Source organism: Triticum urartu, chromosome 6 (genome assembly GCF_003073215.2).
Source record: "Triticum urartu cultivar G1812 chromosome 6, Tu2.1, whole genome shotgun sequence".
In the NCBI taxonomy this organism is placed as follows: Eukaryota; Viridiplantae; Streptophyta; class Magnoliopsida; order Poales; family Poaceae; genus Triticum; species Triticum urartu.
The window spans coordinates 72,493,643-72,507,897 of record NC_053027.1 but is presented as its reverse complement, the minus strand read 5'-3'; the positions used below and the strand labels follow the sequence as shown (position 1 = coordinate 72,507,897).

General features: G+C 46.5%; 1 protein-coding gene and 1 long non-coding RNA gene across 2 annotated transcripts; both read right to left on the bottom strand.

Moving 5' to 3' along the window:
- Positions 1 to 287: 287 nt before the first annotated feature.
- On the bottom strand, positions 288 to 2,533 carry LOC125517513 (probable rhamnogalacturonate lyase B). The gene is made up of 5 exons (XM_048682719.1): positions 2,403 to 2,533; positions 2,252 to 2,308; positions 1,098 to 2,158; positions 741 to 1,011; positions 288 to 657 (listed from the first exon to the last, which is right to left on the bottom strand). The coding sequence occupies exons 1-5, from the start codon at positions 2,531 to 2,533 to the stop codon at positions 288 to 290; spliced, it is 1,890 nt and encodes a 629-aa protein (XP_048538676.1).
- Positions 2,534 to 3,846: 1,313 nt separating this feature from the next.
- Positions 3,847 to 5,301, bottom strand: LOC125512102. The gene is made up of 3 exons (XR_007285212.1): positions 5,218 to 5,301; positions 4,379 to 4,460; positions 3,847 to 3,957 (listed from the first exon to the last, which is right to left on the bottom strand). It is a non-coding gene; the product is annotated as an uncharacterized LOC125512102 (long non-coding RNA).
- Between the last annotated feature and the right edge of the window lie 8,954 nt (positions 5,302 to 14,255).

Below are 14,255 nucleotides of genomic sequence, written 5' to 3'. Positions count from 1 at the left end.
CGCCGCTATCTTCCGTCTCGCCTCAAGGAGTTTCGTGTCCTAGGCGTGACTGAGCCGGCCCAATGGGTTCCTCCCGCAGCGTTTTTTTTTCCTTAGGGGTGTGGAAGATAGGCTGGTCGATTGTGGGGCCATGGGATCGTGGCACAATGGCACCCATTAACAATTTGAAAAAGGAAATTATCTATATACAAATATTCATGTTCAACTTAGTCTTCCAGAACATCTCAACAAGCAACAAGCAACTCTGTTCTAGTAGATCACTCAAAAAGAAAAAGAAAAACTATGTTCTAGGAAGAACCGGGAGGTCCTTCAAACCGAATGTAGTCGTACATGACCCCTAAGAATATGCTGTTCGCCCTCGTCTGCGTGATGTGGATGATGTTGTCGCCTTCCCGGAGCAGTCTCCCGCTGATCGGGAACTCGAAGCTCCACTGCGTGCTGTGGTCGCCGTGCCTCGCGATCGCGTTGCCGTCGCCGAACGCCGGCGTGCCGAAGATGCCGCCACCACGCCTCGTCCCCCCGTTCACCTGGACCTGCAGCCTCGCCGCGTGAGCGGCCGCAAGGGCCACGCGCAAGGTGTAGGTGCCGCCGGGCACGACGCGGCCCATGCGGAACCGGATCTGCCGCGTCGTCGGCACGATGTCGTCGCCGGCCTTTCTGCACGACAGATTAACGCCGATCAGTACCTATGCCGTTTTGGCTTGGACTAAAGCGGAAATGGATCCATATGTGTGTCTTACCTTGTGACATGTGCGAAGTACCAGTCCTTGGAGTGATGGCTTTCGCCGACGGTGTAGACGAGATCGTCCGTCGGGTACAGTTGGGCGTACCTCTCCCACAGCCCGTACTGCCTGTACCTGTCTTTGTTCTGGAAGAGCTTGTTGAGGTACTTCGCGTCGGGGTCGGGGACGAACATCTCCTTCGCGCTCCGGTCAGGGACGCCGATCTCCCACAGCGTCGGCCCTGATCTCGGGGCCTCGTACACAAGATCGCCGAGGTTGATTGCACCACCTGTTTCAAACCAGATCGTCAACAAAACAGTACAGAGTTGGTGTTGAATCGAAGCAGACTCTGAAACACTAGCTAGTAGTACTAACCGGGTGTTACGGTGACGCGGGTGGTGTTCATGTAATCGCCGAGAACCCCGGGAACCCACGCGTAGAGATTGTACTCCCCTGCCCGGACGTTGCCAATGGTGAACTCGCCGGAAGTGTTCGACGCCGTTGTCCAGAACTGGTAGCCCTTGCTCTCCGTCGCCCACGAGCCAGGCTGCCCGGGCGCGGCCAGGCCGACGTAAGCTGCCCGAGCAGGCATATTCTCCCTGCTCACGTACTTGTCCCTTACGAGCAATCGGCCGGTGACGGAGCCTCTCTCGCCGGCCTTGTGGAAGTCCGGCGACTCCGGGAAGCTGTAGGGCCACTTGGCCGCCTCGGCCTGGGCCGTCGCCTTGGCGTCCTCCCAGAGCGCCCGCGGGTCTCCCTTCTCCGAGTTTGAGTTGAGGTAGACGAACACGGGGCCCATGACCTTCTTCCACTGCTCGCCGTCCCCGATGCGCGCCACAATGTCGTTCCCGACGTAGTGCCTCCCATGGAACATGCTGATGCACGTCGGGCCGACATGCGAGGTGAGGTCTCGCTTGAGCGGCCCGCCACTCTTGAACTCGCTGCTCGGGGTGACGAGCCAGAAGCCGACGTGGCTCGGCTGGCCATTGCTAGTGCTGACCCACCCGTGCACCCGGTTGTCCTTGGTGTCCAGCGTGTACAGGTACTTGTCGTCCACCTCCCCCTTGAACTGCGGCTCCGCCGGGTCGACCAGCAGCACGGCCTCCTTGTACGCCAGCGGGGAGCTGCGGGACGAGTCTCGGTCGGCCGCCCGCGGCATGTACCGCTGTACGTCGTCCGAGATGGCCATGTAGTTGAACCTGTCCGTGTTGAGCTTGAAGGCGAGCCGGGCCTGGGTGATGTCGATGGCCGGCGTGTCCGCGCCGTGCTCCAGGATGGCGTAGCTGTAGAACCCGGAGCTGCCCTTGAGCATCACCAGCCTCTTGTCGACGTTGAGCCGGACGGCGTTCCGACGTTCCGGGCTGTACGTGCTCCGGAACGACAGCTCCACCTGGTCGTCGCTCTGCGTTACCACCCTGAACTCCGAGCCATCCAGCCTACGTACGTACACAATACAGCGATTCTAGCTTAGTATTTGCACTTCATATATTTCTAAGACAATGCGATTAAGTTAATTCGCGATCACGTACGAATTGAGCAAGTCTCGTTGATCGGAGCCGGGGATGTCCCACACCATATCCCAGTACCTGCAAGTTTATTACAAATCATATATACAGGTCTTGTTTCTAATTACCAAAACAAATTAATTAACACGCAAGCAAGCGTGAAGCATGTACTAACCCGCCAGTGTTTCTGCTCCTGCTGGAGTGCAGCAGGTTGGTCCCTTCCCCGCCGTAGCGGACGCCGGTGATGTGGCCCCCGGGCCTCGACAGCGACACCTGCACCAACCCGTTGTCCACCACCACCTGCATGCATTGCACACGTAAGTATCCAAGTTACTATTAAGTACGGAGTCATACGTATATATGTACATGCAGCTTAAAACGCTTGATTGCATGTGATTTTATGGCCCAAAAAAGCCGTCTATATAGTCAACATCCAGGTAGTTTGAAAAGAAACGAACTATGCAGACAACACAGCTAGCTGTCGGAACCGACGACGAATTCGATCCATGGACTTGCACCAACGACAAGCAACTAGCTAGCCATATACTTATATATATGCGCACCTGTCTACCATCCACGCGCAGCGTAACGCCGCCGCGGGATCCCGACGGTGGCGCCGCCGACACGGAGGCGAGCTGCAGCATCAACGACACGGCGACGGCGAGCAGGATCAAGCGCGCCGTCGTTGCCATCGTGAGGAGTCAAGTTCGTACGCCGTCGCCGGGTTGGCGTACGTGCAAAACAGATGAGCAGCTAGCACGCGATCGATACCGTGATGCCGAGAGTCGATTCAACTTATCGCTCGTACGTAGCTCATGGTCTCCATATATTGGTGCTACGGCCTGGGCGCCGAACTGGCGCGGGACCGAACCGGACTGCCATACCTTTTACTACTAATTTGGAAAAACGTTTCAAACTGAATTTAAGCACGCGCAAACCGCTCGCGGCACCGTCGGATCTCTGTTCTTTAATGACGCACTAATAAGTTTGCACGTGCGATGCAAGTCTCATTTGACTTAGAATTTTGAATATGCAAAGCTTCGCTCAATTCAAATCCACATATAGCTACATGTAATTCACTCTGCAATGATTTATACCACCTTCAATATGCTCTGCGAGTTTGAAACCTGGTAGGACCCACTACTTCAGAAATCGCATACTTGCATAAAGAAGCAATAGTACCGATTGTGTACTCTCGAAAAAACAAACTTGCATAAAGCTTATATCAACATTAAATCAATTGACATAAATTTCTCTGTTGATGAATCAATAGAAACCTATTTAATATCATACGCTTATAGGGGATACCATTGAGAACATGAGCACTATAATTAAGCCTGTGATGCATACTGTGTATATTCCTAGAGCATGTGCAAGTAAAATGCAAACACTGGATCGTGATAGGGTAATTTTTTTTGCTTTGTGATGCGAAACCTCCCTTCCCTCATTCACATACAGAAATCACTTTTCATCACTTAGATAATATCATCATGCAGCAACAGAAATACAAATTAACAGGGGGGGGGGGGGATATCATCTTGCATTATCCAAGCATAGGAGCACCCTAAAACTACATATTGCACCCTTTGTGTTAGTCAAATTCAAAAATAGCTCGGCATTGGTAGTTACGATTGTACCTTGTAATCAAGTTCTTTGCTTTGTTTATGTCTGGGTTGAAGTGCTCCCTGAAAATCTGAACTATACTTGAAAAAATCAAAGCCTCTGTATGCCTGGATGATAGGAAAAAATGTAGTCGTTGCTGAATTTCACTGGAAACAATGTAGTTGCTGAAATTCATAGGAAACAATGTAGTTGTTGATTCACAAAATTATCATGTTCCAAACAGGGTCTCGCGGTCTAGGAAAAGACCTTTCGGAATTCCATACGGTGTTTTTGATCCTTATAGCTGGACTTGTACTCAGCAGTTAGAGTCGTTCAGATGTTGAGCAGGTAGCTTTAGGAGAAACATAATCAAACACTATCTGAGTTGATTGTTATTCATCTTGATAGTAAGACACGATATTCATTATATTCCTATAATGATTCTTCGTGCCAACACTACAACATAGAATAGTGAATCATATAAGAATGTCCGAAACTTGAGATCATACAATGTGGAATACGGAATTAAACTGGCAAATATATACATACCTTACTCTTTAACTGTGTTTAGAAGTACTCGATCCACTGCTGGGATAAAAAATGCTTCCTGATCCGCAACTTCAATCCAATGCTGGGATAAAAATGAAATCTCAAACATACTTCCCGAATAACAAAATACACATGGTAATTGTATTCTCATCTGATAGCAAGTCCATCTAACTGAACAGACAAACCATAGAGGTACTGAGATATAGTGATCAATATGGTTTAGGTGCCCGTACAGGCAGACACACTACCTGTATTTCTTTGGTTCATTAATGGAACAATGGTATATTTTGGTTCACTGATCTATATAATGCAAGACCATAAGATTTTAAATGACTCGCGAGGAACTTACCAGAATTGTTCCACAGTCTTTGTAAACATGCAGTTTGTATACAGTTAAAACAAAAACATGCTAAATAGATGAGCTTCCATATAAGTTGACCACCTACAGTAGGGGGTGGCAAACACTACTCAACATTTTAATTCAACTTTTGTATAAGTGCGCATCAAGCTTGCAAAAACTTGGGTAAATCCAATTTCTTCTTGGGTAAAAGAATAGTTACCATTTTGTTCTGTGCGATAAAAAAATACATAACCAAATGGAAGATATTTAGGCATGTGAATAAATATCCACCTAAATCCAAAGAAGACCGGAAGCAAATCTTGAATATTGAAGTAGCCGTAAAGTATAAAAGAAATAACGTACAAAAGGGAAAGATAAAATGGTCTGTAGTTCTGTACTAACATGGATACCACTGTAGTTTTAAGAAAATAAATATAATATTGAATTCACATTGGCTAGAAGTTTTATCTCCACATTGCATTGAAAAGCACAGTGGTACCTTCACATTGGCACATCATCAATAGACTTCATCTCAGGAGAAGTGAGGAAATCAGGAACCTATTTCAAAATATGGAAACCGCCCATAGGTAACATGATCAAGTAAAGAAAATTTAAACACACTATCATGCCAATTTAGGAACATTATACCATTCATTACTAATCGCACTATCATTTTCTCTATTCAGAAGACTTTGCTTAGCAGGAGAGGCCTATGACATCATATCTACCCGCACTTGCTAACTAATATTTTCTCCAGAAGTGCATGCAAAAAAGTTCATACAAGCTGATTCTCTCCTAGATGCTTGGCAAAAATGTCATTTTGTAAATCGTAATCCCTTCACCTTAGCAATTACGGGATGAACTAACATAAATGAACCATACTAACATTTGGCAAAGTCTATTGAGATTACAAATATAGGAATCATCTATCTATAGAAAAATATTGATAGATCGCACAAGGGTAAGCTTAGCATCACACTCGATCTGGACCTTGCTGTTGTAACCAATTAGAAGCGCCCCAAATATTTCCTAAATAGCAGTTTTTTGCTACTCAGCGGCACCCAATTTCATCTAAAGCTAATTTGTTTACCTCCCAAAGTGTAACAAGATCACCAAATACACACACACACACACACACACACACACACACACACACACACACACACACACACACACACACACACACGGCAGCCTGGAATCACCAGCAACCACATCGATTAAGGACCTCGAGCGGGGATGCCACTGGGAGCCGAGTTTCGGTGCCGGCCCACCCAAGGACGGCTGGCGATGGGCTTCGACAGCGGCTGCTCCAGAGCTCAGCGGCGCATGGCAGCGGCGAGCCAGGTACGAACTACGTGTTAGAAACGGAGTGGAGGAGCGCATTAGGGAGGCTTCAGATGCAGCATGCGCCCTGAGGAAGTGAGGATCAACGGTGACGGCGCCCCTCGTCCTCACCGGATGGGGCGGCTCCCGCATCGTCAGAAGCAGCGATCGGCGCGGTACCCGCGGCGGCTCACGCATTGCCGGCCGGTACACGCGGCGTACCCTGGCGGCGCGGTGGTTGCACTCCCCTGGCGTCCCCTGATGGTGCGGTGGTGGCGGCGGCCCAATCGGGGACGGGGATGAAGGAGGGACGCGGGGAGGCGTGTGGCGGGCGGCGGTGGAGAAGGCAATGGAGAGGAGTTGTTGATCCTCGTCTCCCCGTCGCCATAGCCAAGTTGAGGCCGGTGGGGAGATGGGATCGGGAGCGAGAAGGGTGGGGTGAGGAACGTGCGAGCGTGTGCGCGTGGGTCGTTGTTTCTATTTTTTGTGACGGCGTGGGTCGAGTGGCAGCGTGGGTAATTAATTAAGCGCGGCTAAAACATGGTTTGCTGCTAAACATTGGAGCAACTTGGAGCGTAGGATTCGATGCTCTGAATGGTGTAGATGTTTTGGTTGTCCGCCCTCTCGTGCTTTTATAGGGGTAGTAGATGATCACCTTGTCTATACTTTGCACAAACTTGAGCTTGCAACCTATGGTTGGATGGTTAGAGGGACAGTGGTATCCCAGTCCATCAGGGTTCAAATCCTGGTGCTCGCATTATTTCTGGATTTATTTCAGAATTTTCGCCGATGCGTTTTCAGTGGGAGGAGACGTTTCCGTCGACGACGAGGCCTACATTGACTTCGTAAATCTTAAAATGATATGCCGGCCCAGGCTCTCGAATGTACTCATAGAAATAGTGTGTGCGTTCATAGAGATGAGTGTATGCGCGTATGTATGAGCAATTGCGTCAGTATTGTGATTAAAATATGCTGGCCTTGACTTCACGTGATAGGACGTTGTTGTTGAAAATATATCTAGCTAGAAACTGCTTCTATTTTTTGCGAGAATATGTCTAGGCTAGGAGCTTCTCACTCATTATCATTGCGTGAAAATTGGCACCGTTGTTGCTGCATGGTATTTCCCTACTTTTATAACTAATTTTCATTACATCATTGTTGCCGTGACACCGCTATATTGCTAGTGGTGCTGTGAGGGACACCGTGTTATAGGGTCCACCATTGTGATGCAAGGCGTACGACAAGCCGGTGATACGAGGGAAGTCGATGCCTCGTCATGAAGTGGAAGCGTCGTTGGTGTTGTCGGTCGATGTTGCGGTGGCACACCACCGTGCTACGAGAGTGTCGTCGGTGCTATGAATTGATGTTGTGAGGCGTGTTGCCGTGCTGTGGGAGCGTCATTGGTGCTGCAAGTCTATGTTGTGAGGCACATCATCATGTTGCAGGAGTGCGACAGTGTCATGGGAGCGTCTTCGGTGTCGTGACTCGACATTGTGAGGCGCTTCCTCGTGCTACGGTGCTGCCAGTCGACATTATGAGGCGCACCGCTGGTGCTGCGAGTCGACGTTCCGAGGCATGCCGCCATGTTGTGGGAGTGTCACTAGTGCTGCAAATCGACGTTGCGAGGAGCCATGCTTCGGGCAGGAAGCGACACTGTGTCGTTGGAGCATCGCCGGTGTTGAGAATCGATGTTGCCATGTTGTGTCACCATGGTATGACAGTGCCACTGTGTGGCGAGACATGCTAGAAGCAAGCTTTGCGATGCATGCGGCAGGGCCATGGCCGGTGCACGACTGCACTTGCGGTTGCTACGACAGCGTTAGTGGTGTTGCGAGCCATCTGGTGGGGGTCATGGCCGGTGCCACGAGCGGGTGCTACGGCACCGTCACTGGTGTTGTGAGCCATGCCGTGAGCGACGACTGTGATGCTACATGCCAGATACTCAACACTACAAATTTGGGTGCTAATGTATTTTGTTGCAAAGTCGGATAGTTGTGTTATAAAACCGCGATACGATCAAAGGGCGGCGGTGTTGCAACCGTTGTGCTTGACGTTGCAGCCCCCATTGTAGTTGGTTTTTTCCTATGACAAAAAACTAACCTTCGTGCTACAAAACCGCGCGGCATTGCAAGACCGACTGGTGCTTCTACAAGACAGATAATTGACATGACAAGTCAGAAGCACGATGTTGCAACACTTTTTTTTGCCAAGCCAACCAATGTTGCTGAAAGCCGGACACACAATCACTAGTAGAAAAAGGGTCAAATGTGAAGCACATTAGTGCCGGTTTGAATTTGAGCCGGCACTAATGTGTCCATTAGTGCCGGTTCCAATGGCTAGGCGGGCGGACATCATTAGTACCGGTTTGTGGCGAACCTTTAGCACCGGTTCGTGCCACGAACCGGTACTAAAGTTGAGGGAAATATGCCCTAGAGGCAATAATAAAGTTATTATTTATTTCCTTATATCATGATAAATGTTTATTATTCATGCTAGAATTGTATTAACCGGAAACATAATACATGTGTGAATACATAGACAAACAGATGTCACTAGTATGCCTCTACTTGACTAGCTCGTTGATCAAAGATGGTTATGTTTCCTAACCATAGACATGAGTTGTCATTTGATTAACGGGATCACATCATTAGGAGAATGATGTGATTGACTTGACCCATTCTGTTAGCATAGCACTTGATCGTTTAGTTTGTTGCTATTGCTTTCTTCATGACTTATACATGTTCCTATGACTATGAGATTATGCAACTCCCGTTTACTAGAGGAACACTTTGTGTGCTACCAAACGTCACAACGTAACTTGCTGATTATAAAGGTGCTCTACAGGTGTCTCCGAAGGTACTTGTTGGGTTGGCGTATTTCGAGATTAGGATTTGTCACTCCGATTGTCGGAGAGGTATCTCTGGACCCTCTCGGTAATGCACATCACTTAAGCCTTGCAAGCATTGCAACTAATGAGTTAGTTGCGGGATGATGTATTATGGAACGAGTAAAGAGACTTGCCGGTAACGAGATTGAACTAGGTATTGAGATACCGATGATCGAATCTCGGGCAAGTAACATACCGATGACAAAGGGAACAACGTATGTTGTTATGCGGTTTGACCGATAAAGATCTTCGTAGACTATGTGGGAGCCAATATGAGCATCCAGGTTCCGCTATTGGTTATTGACCGGAGACATGTCTCGGTCATTTCTACATAGTTCTCGAACCCGTAGGGTCCGCACGCTTAAAGTTTCAGTGACGATTGTATTATGAGTTTATGTGTTTTGATGTACCGAAGGAGTTCGGAGTCCCGGATGAGATCGGGGACATGACGAGGAGTCTCGAAATGGTCGAGACATAAAGATCGATATATTGGACGACTATATTCGGACATCGGAAAGGTTCTGAGTGATTCGGGTATTTTCGGGAGTACCGGGGAGTTACGGGAATTCGTATTGGGCCTTAATGGGCCATACGGGAAAGGAGAGAAAGGCCTCAAAGGGTGGCCGCACCCCTCCCCATGGGCTGGTACGAATTGGACTAGGGAGGAGGGCGCCCCCTTCCTTCCTTCTCCTTTTCCCTTCCCTTTCCTTCCCTCCTACTCCTACTACTTGGAAGGGCTCCTAATTCTACTAGGAAAGGGGGAATCCTACTCCCGTTGGGAGTAGGACTCCCCTAGGGCACGCCATAGAGAGGGCCGGCCCTCCCCCTCCTCCACTCCTTTATATACGGGGGCAGGGGGCACCTCTAGACACACAAGTTGATCAGTTGATCTTTCCCAGCCGTGTGCGGTGCCCCCCTCCACCATATTTCACCTCGGTCATATCGTAGCGGTGCTTAGGCGAAGCCCTGCGTTGGTAGCAACATCATCACCGTCACCACGCCGTCGTGCTAACGGAACTCTCCCGTGAAGCTCTGCTGGATCGGAGTTCACGGGACGTCATCGAGCTGAACGTGTGCTGAACTCGGAGGTGCCGTGCGTTCGGTACTTGGATCGGTCGGATCGTGAAGACGTGCGACTACATCAACCGCGTTGTGCTAACGCTTTCGCTTTCGGTCTACAAGGGTACGTAGACAACACTCTCCCCTCTCGTTGCTATGCATCACCATGATCTTGCGTGTGCGTAGGAAATTTTTTGAAATTACTACGTTCCACAACAGTGGCATCAGAGCCTGGTTTTATGCGTAGATGTCATATGCACGAGTAGAACACAAGTGAGTTGTGGGCGATATAAGTCATACTGCTTACCAGCATGTCATACTTTGGTTCGGCGGTATTGTTGGATGAAGCGGCCCGGACCGACATTACGCGTACGCTTACGCGAGACTGGTTCTACCGACGTGCTTTGCACACAGGTGGCTGGCGGGTGTCAATTTCTCCAACTTTAGTTCAACCGAGTGTGGCTACGCTCGGTCCTTGCGAAGGTTAAAACAGCACCAACTTGACAAACTATGCGTAGGTAAGAACGGTTCTTGCTAAGCCCGTAATAGCCACGTAAAACTTGCAACAACAAAGTAGAGGACGTCTAACTTGTTTTTGCAGGGCATGTTGTGATGTGATATGGTCAAGACGTGATGAGATATAAGTTGTTGTATAAGATGATCATGTTTTGTTGAAGTTATCGGCAACTGGCAGAAGCCTTATGGTTGTCTCTTTATTGCATAAGATGCAAGTGCCAAATAATTGCTTTACTTTATCGCTATGCGATAGCAATAGTTGCAAGAGCAATAGTTGGCGAGACGACCATGTGACGACACATTGATATAGATCAAGATGATGGAGATCATGGTGTCATGCTGGTGACGATGGAGATCATGACAGTACTTTGGAGATGGAGATCAAAGGCGCAAGATGATCATGGCCACATCATGTCACATATTATGATTGCATATGATGTTTATCTTTTATGCATCTTATTTTGCTTTGATTGACGGTAGCATTATAAGATGATCTCTCACTAAATTTCAAGATAAAAGTGTTCTCCCTGAGTATGCACCGTTGCCAAAGTTCGTCGTGCCTAGACACCACGTGATGATCGGATGTGATAAGCTCTACGTCCATCTACAACGGGTGCCAGCCAGCTTTGCACACGCAGAATACTCAGGTTAAACTTGACGAGCCTAGCATATGCAGATATGGCCTCGGAACACTGAGACCGAAAGGTCGAGCGTGAATCATATAGTAGATATGATCAACATAGTGATGTTCACCGTTGAAAACTACTCCATTTCATGTGATGATCGGTTATGGTTTAGTTGATCTGGATCACGTGATCACTTAGAAGATGAGAGGGATGTCTTTCTAAGTGGGAGTTCTTAAGTAATATGATTAATTGAACTTTAATGTATCATGAACGTAGTCCTGATAGTATTTGCATATCTATGTTGTAGATCAATAGCTTGCGTTATTGCTTCCCTATGTTTTATATGTGTTCCTAGAGAAAACTAAGTTGAAAGATGTTAGTAGCAATGATGCGGATTGGATCCGTAATCTGAGGTTTATCCTCATTGCTGCACAGAAGAATTATGTCCTTAATGCACCGCTAGGTGACAGACCTATTGCAGGAGCAGATGCAGACGTCATGAACGTTTGGCTAGCTCAATATGATGACTACTTGATAGTTTAGTGCACCATGCTTAACAGCTTAGAATCAGGACTTCAAAGACGTTTTGAACGTCATGGATCATATGGATGTTTCAGGAGTTGAAGTTAATATTTCAAGTAAATACCCGAGTTGAGAGATATGAAGTCTCCAACAAGTTCTATAGCTAAAAGATGGAGGAGAATAGCTCAAGCAGTGAGCATGTGTTCAGATTGTCTGGGTACTACAATCGCTTGAATCAAGTGGGAGTTAATCTTCCAGATAAAATAGTGATTGACAGAATTCTCTAGTCACCATCACCAAGTTAGTAGAACTTCGTGATGAACTATAGTATGCAAGGGATGATGAAAACGATTCCCGAGCTTTTCATGATGATGAAATCGATGAAGGTAGAAATCAAGAAAGAGCATCAAGTGTTGATGATTAACAAGACCACTAGTTTCAAGAAAAGGGCAAAGGGAAAGAAAGGGAACTTCAAGAAGAACGTCAAGCAAGTTGCTACTCAAGTGAAGAAGCCCAAGTCTGGTCCTAAACCTAAGACTAAGTGCTTCTACTGCAAAGGGACTGGTCACTTGAAGCGGAACTGCCCCAAGTATTTGGCGGATAAGAAGGATGGCAAAGTGAACAAAGGTATATTTGATATACAGATTATTGATGTGTATTTTACTAGTGTTCGTAGCAACCCCTCGGTATTTGATACTGGTTCAGTTGCTAAGAGTAGTAACTCGAAACGGGAGTTGCAGAATGAACAGAGACTAGTTAAGGGTGAAGTGACGATGTGTGTTGGAAGTGGTTCCAAGATTGATATGATCATCATCGCACACTCTCTATACTTTCGGGATTAGTGTTGAACCTAAATAAGTGTTATTTGGTGTTTGCGTTGAGCATGAATATGATTTGATCATGTTTATTGCAATACGATTATTCATTTAAGTAAGAGAATAAATTGTTATTCTGTTTACAAGAATAAAACCTTCTATGGTCATACACCCAATGAAAATGGTTTGTTGGATCTCGATTGTGGTGATACACATTCTCATAATATTGAAGCCAAAAGATGCAAAGTTAATAATGATAGTGCAACTTATTTGTGGCACTGCCGTTTAGGTCATATTGGTGTAAAGCGCATGAAGAAAATCCATGCTGATGGGCTTTTGGAATCACTTGATTATGAATCAGTTGATGCTTGCGAACCATGCCTCATGGGCAAGATGACTAAGACTCCGTTCTCCGAAACAATGGAGCAAGCAACTGACTTATTGGAAATAATACATACTGATGTATGCAGTCTGATGAATGTTGAGGCTCGTGGCGGGTATCATTATTTTCTGACCTTCACAAATGATTTGAGCAGATATGGGTATATCTACTTGATGAAATATAAGTCTGAAACATTTGAAAAGTTCAAAAACTTCAGAGTGAAGTGGAAAATCATTGTGACAAGAAAATAAAGTTTCTATGATCTGATCGCAGAGACAAATATTTTAGTTACGATTTTGGTCTTCAATTAAAACAATGTGGAATAGTTTCACAAAAATCGTGCCACCTGGAACACCACAGCATAATGGTGTGTCCGAACGTCGTAACCGTACTATTATTGGATATAGTGCAATCTATGATGTTTCTTACCGATTAACACTATAGTTTTGAGGTTATGCATTAGAGACAGCTACATTCACATTAAATAGGGCACCATCTAAATCCGTTGAGACGACACCGTATGAACTATGGTTTGGCAAGAAACCTAAGCTGTCGTTTCTTAAAGTTTGAGGTTGCAATGCTTATCTGAAAAAGTTTCAACCTGATAAGCTCAAACCCAAATCGGAGAAGTGCGTCTTCATAGGATACCCAAAAGAAAATGTTGGGTACACCTTCTATCACAGATCCGAAGGCAAGATATTCATTGCTAAGAATGGATCCTTTCTAGTGAAGGAGTTTCTCTCGAAAGAAGTGAGTGGGAGAAAAATAGAACTTGATGAGGTAACTGTACCTGCTCCCTTATTGGAAAGTAGTTCATCACAGAAATCTGTTCATGTGACTACTACACCAACTAGTGAGGAAGCTAATGATGATGATCATGTAACTTCAGATCAAGTTACTACCGAACCTCGTAGGTAAACCAGAGTGAGATCCGCACCAGAGTGGTACGGTAATCCTGTTCTGGAGGTCATGTTACTTGACCATGACGAACCTACGAACTAAGAGGAAGCGATGATGAGCCCAGATTCCGTGAAATGGCTTGAGGCCATGAAATCTGAGATGAGATCCATGTATAAGAACAAAGTATGGACTTTGATTAACTTGCCCAAAGATCGGCGAGCCATTGAGATTAAATGGATCTTCAAGAGGAAGACGGACGCTAATAGTAGTGTTACTATCTACAAAGCTAGAATTGTCGCAAAAAGGTTTTCGACAAGTTCAAGGTGTTGACCACGATGAGAATTTCTCACTCGTATCTATGCTTAAGTCTGTCCAAATCATGTTAGCTATTGCCGCATTTTATGAAATCTGGTAAATGGATAAACAAAACTGCATTCCTTAATAGGATTTATTAAAGAAGAGTTGTATATGATGCAACCAGAAGGTTTTGTCGATCCTAAAGGTACT

Bases quoted from the DNA above. Each gene is read 5' to 3' on its own strand.
- LOC125517513 (XM_048682719.1), bottom strand. From the start codon at position 2,533: ATGCAGGTGGTGGTGGACAACGGGTTGGTGCAGGTGTCGCTGTCGAGG. The intron at 2,309-2,402 runs GTTAGTACATGC...ATAAACTTGCAG, and splicing joins AGGAGCAGAAACACTGGCGG to GTACTGGGATATGGTGTGGG. The intron at 2,159-2,251 runs GTACGTGATCGC...GTACGTACGTAG, and splicing joins CAACGAGACTTGCTCAATTC to GCTGGATGGCTCGGAGTTCA.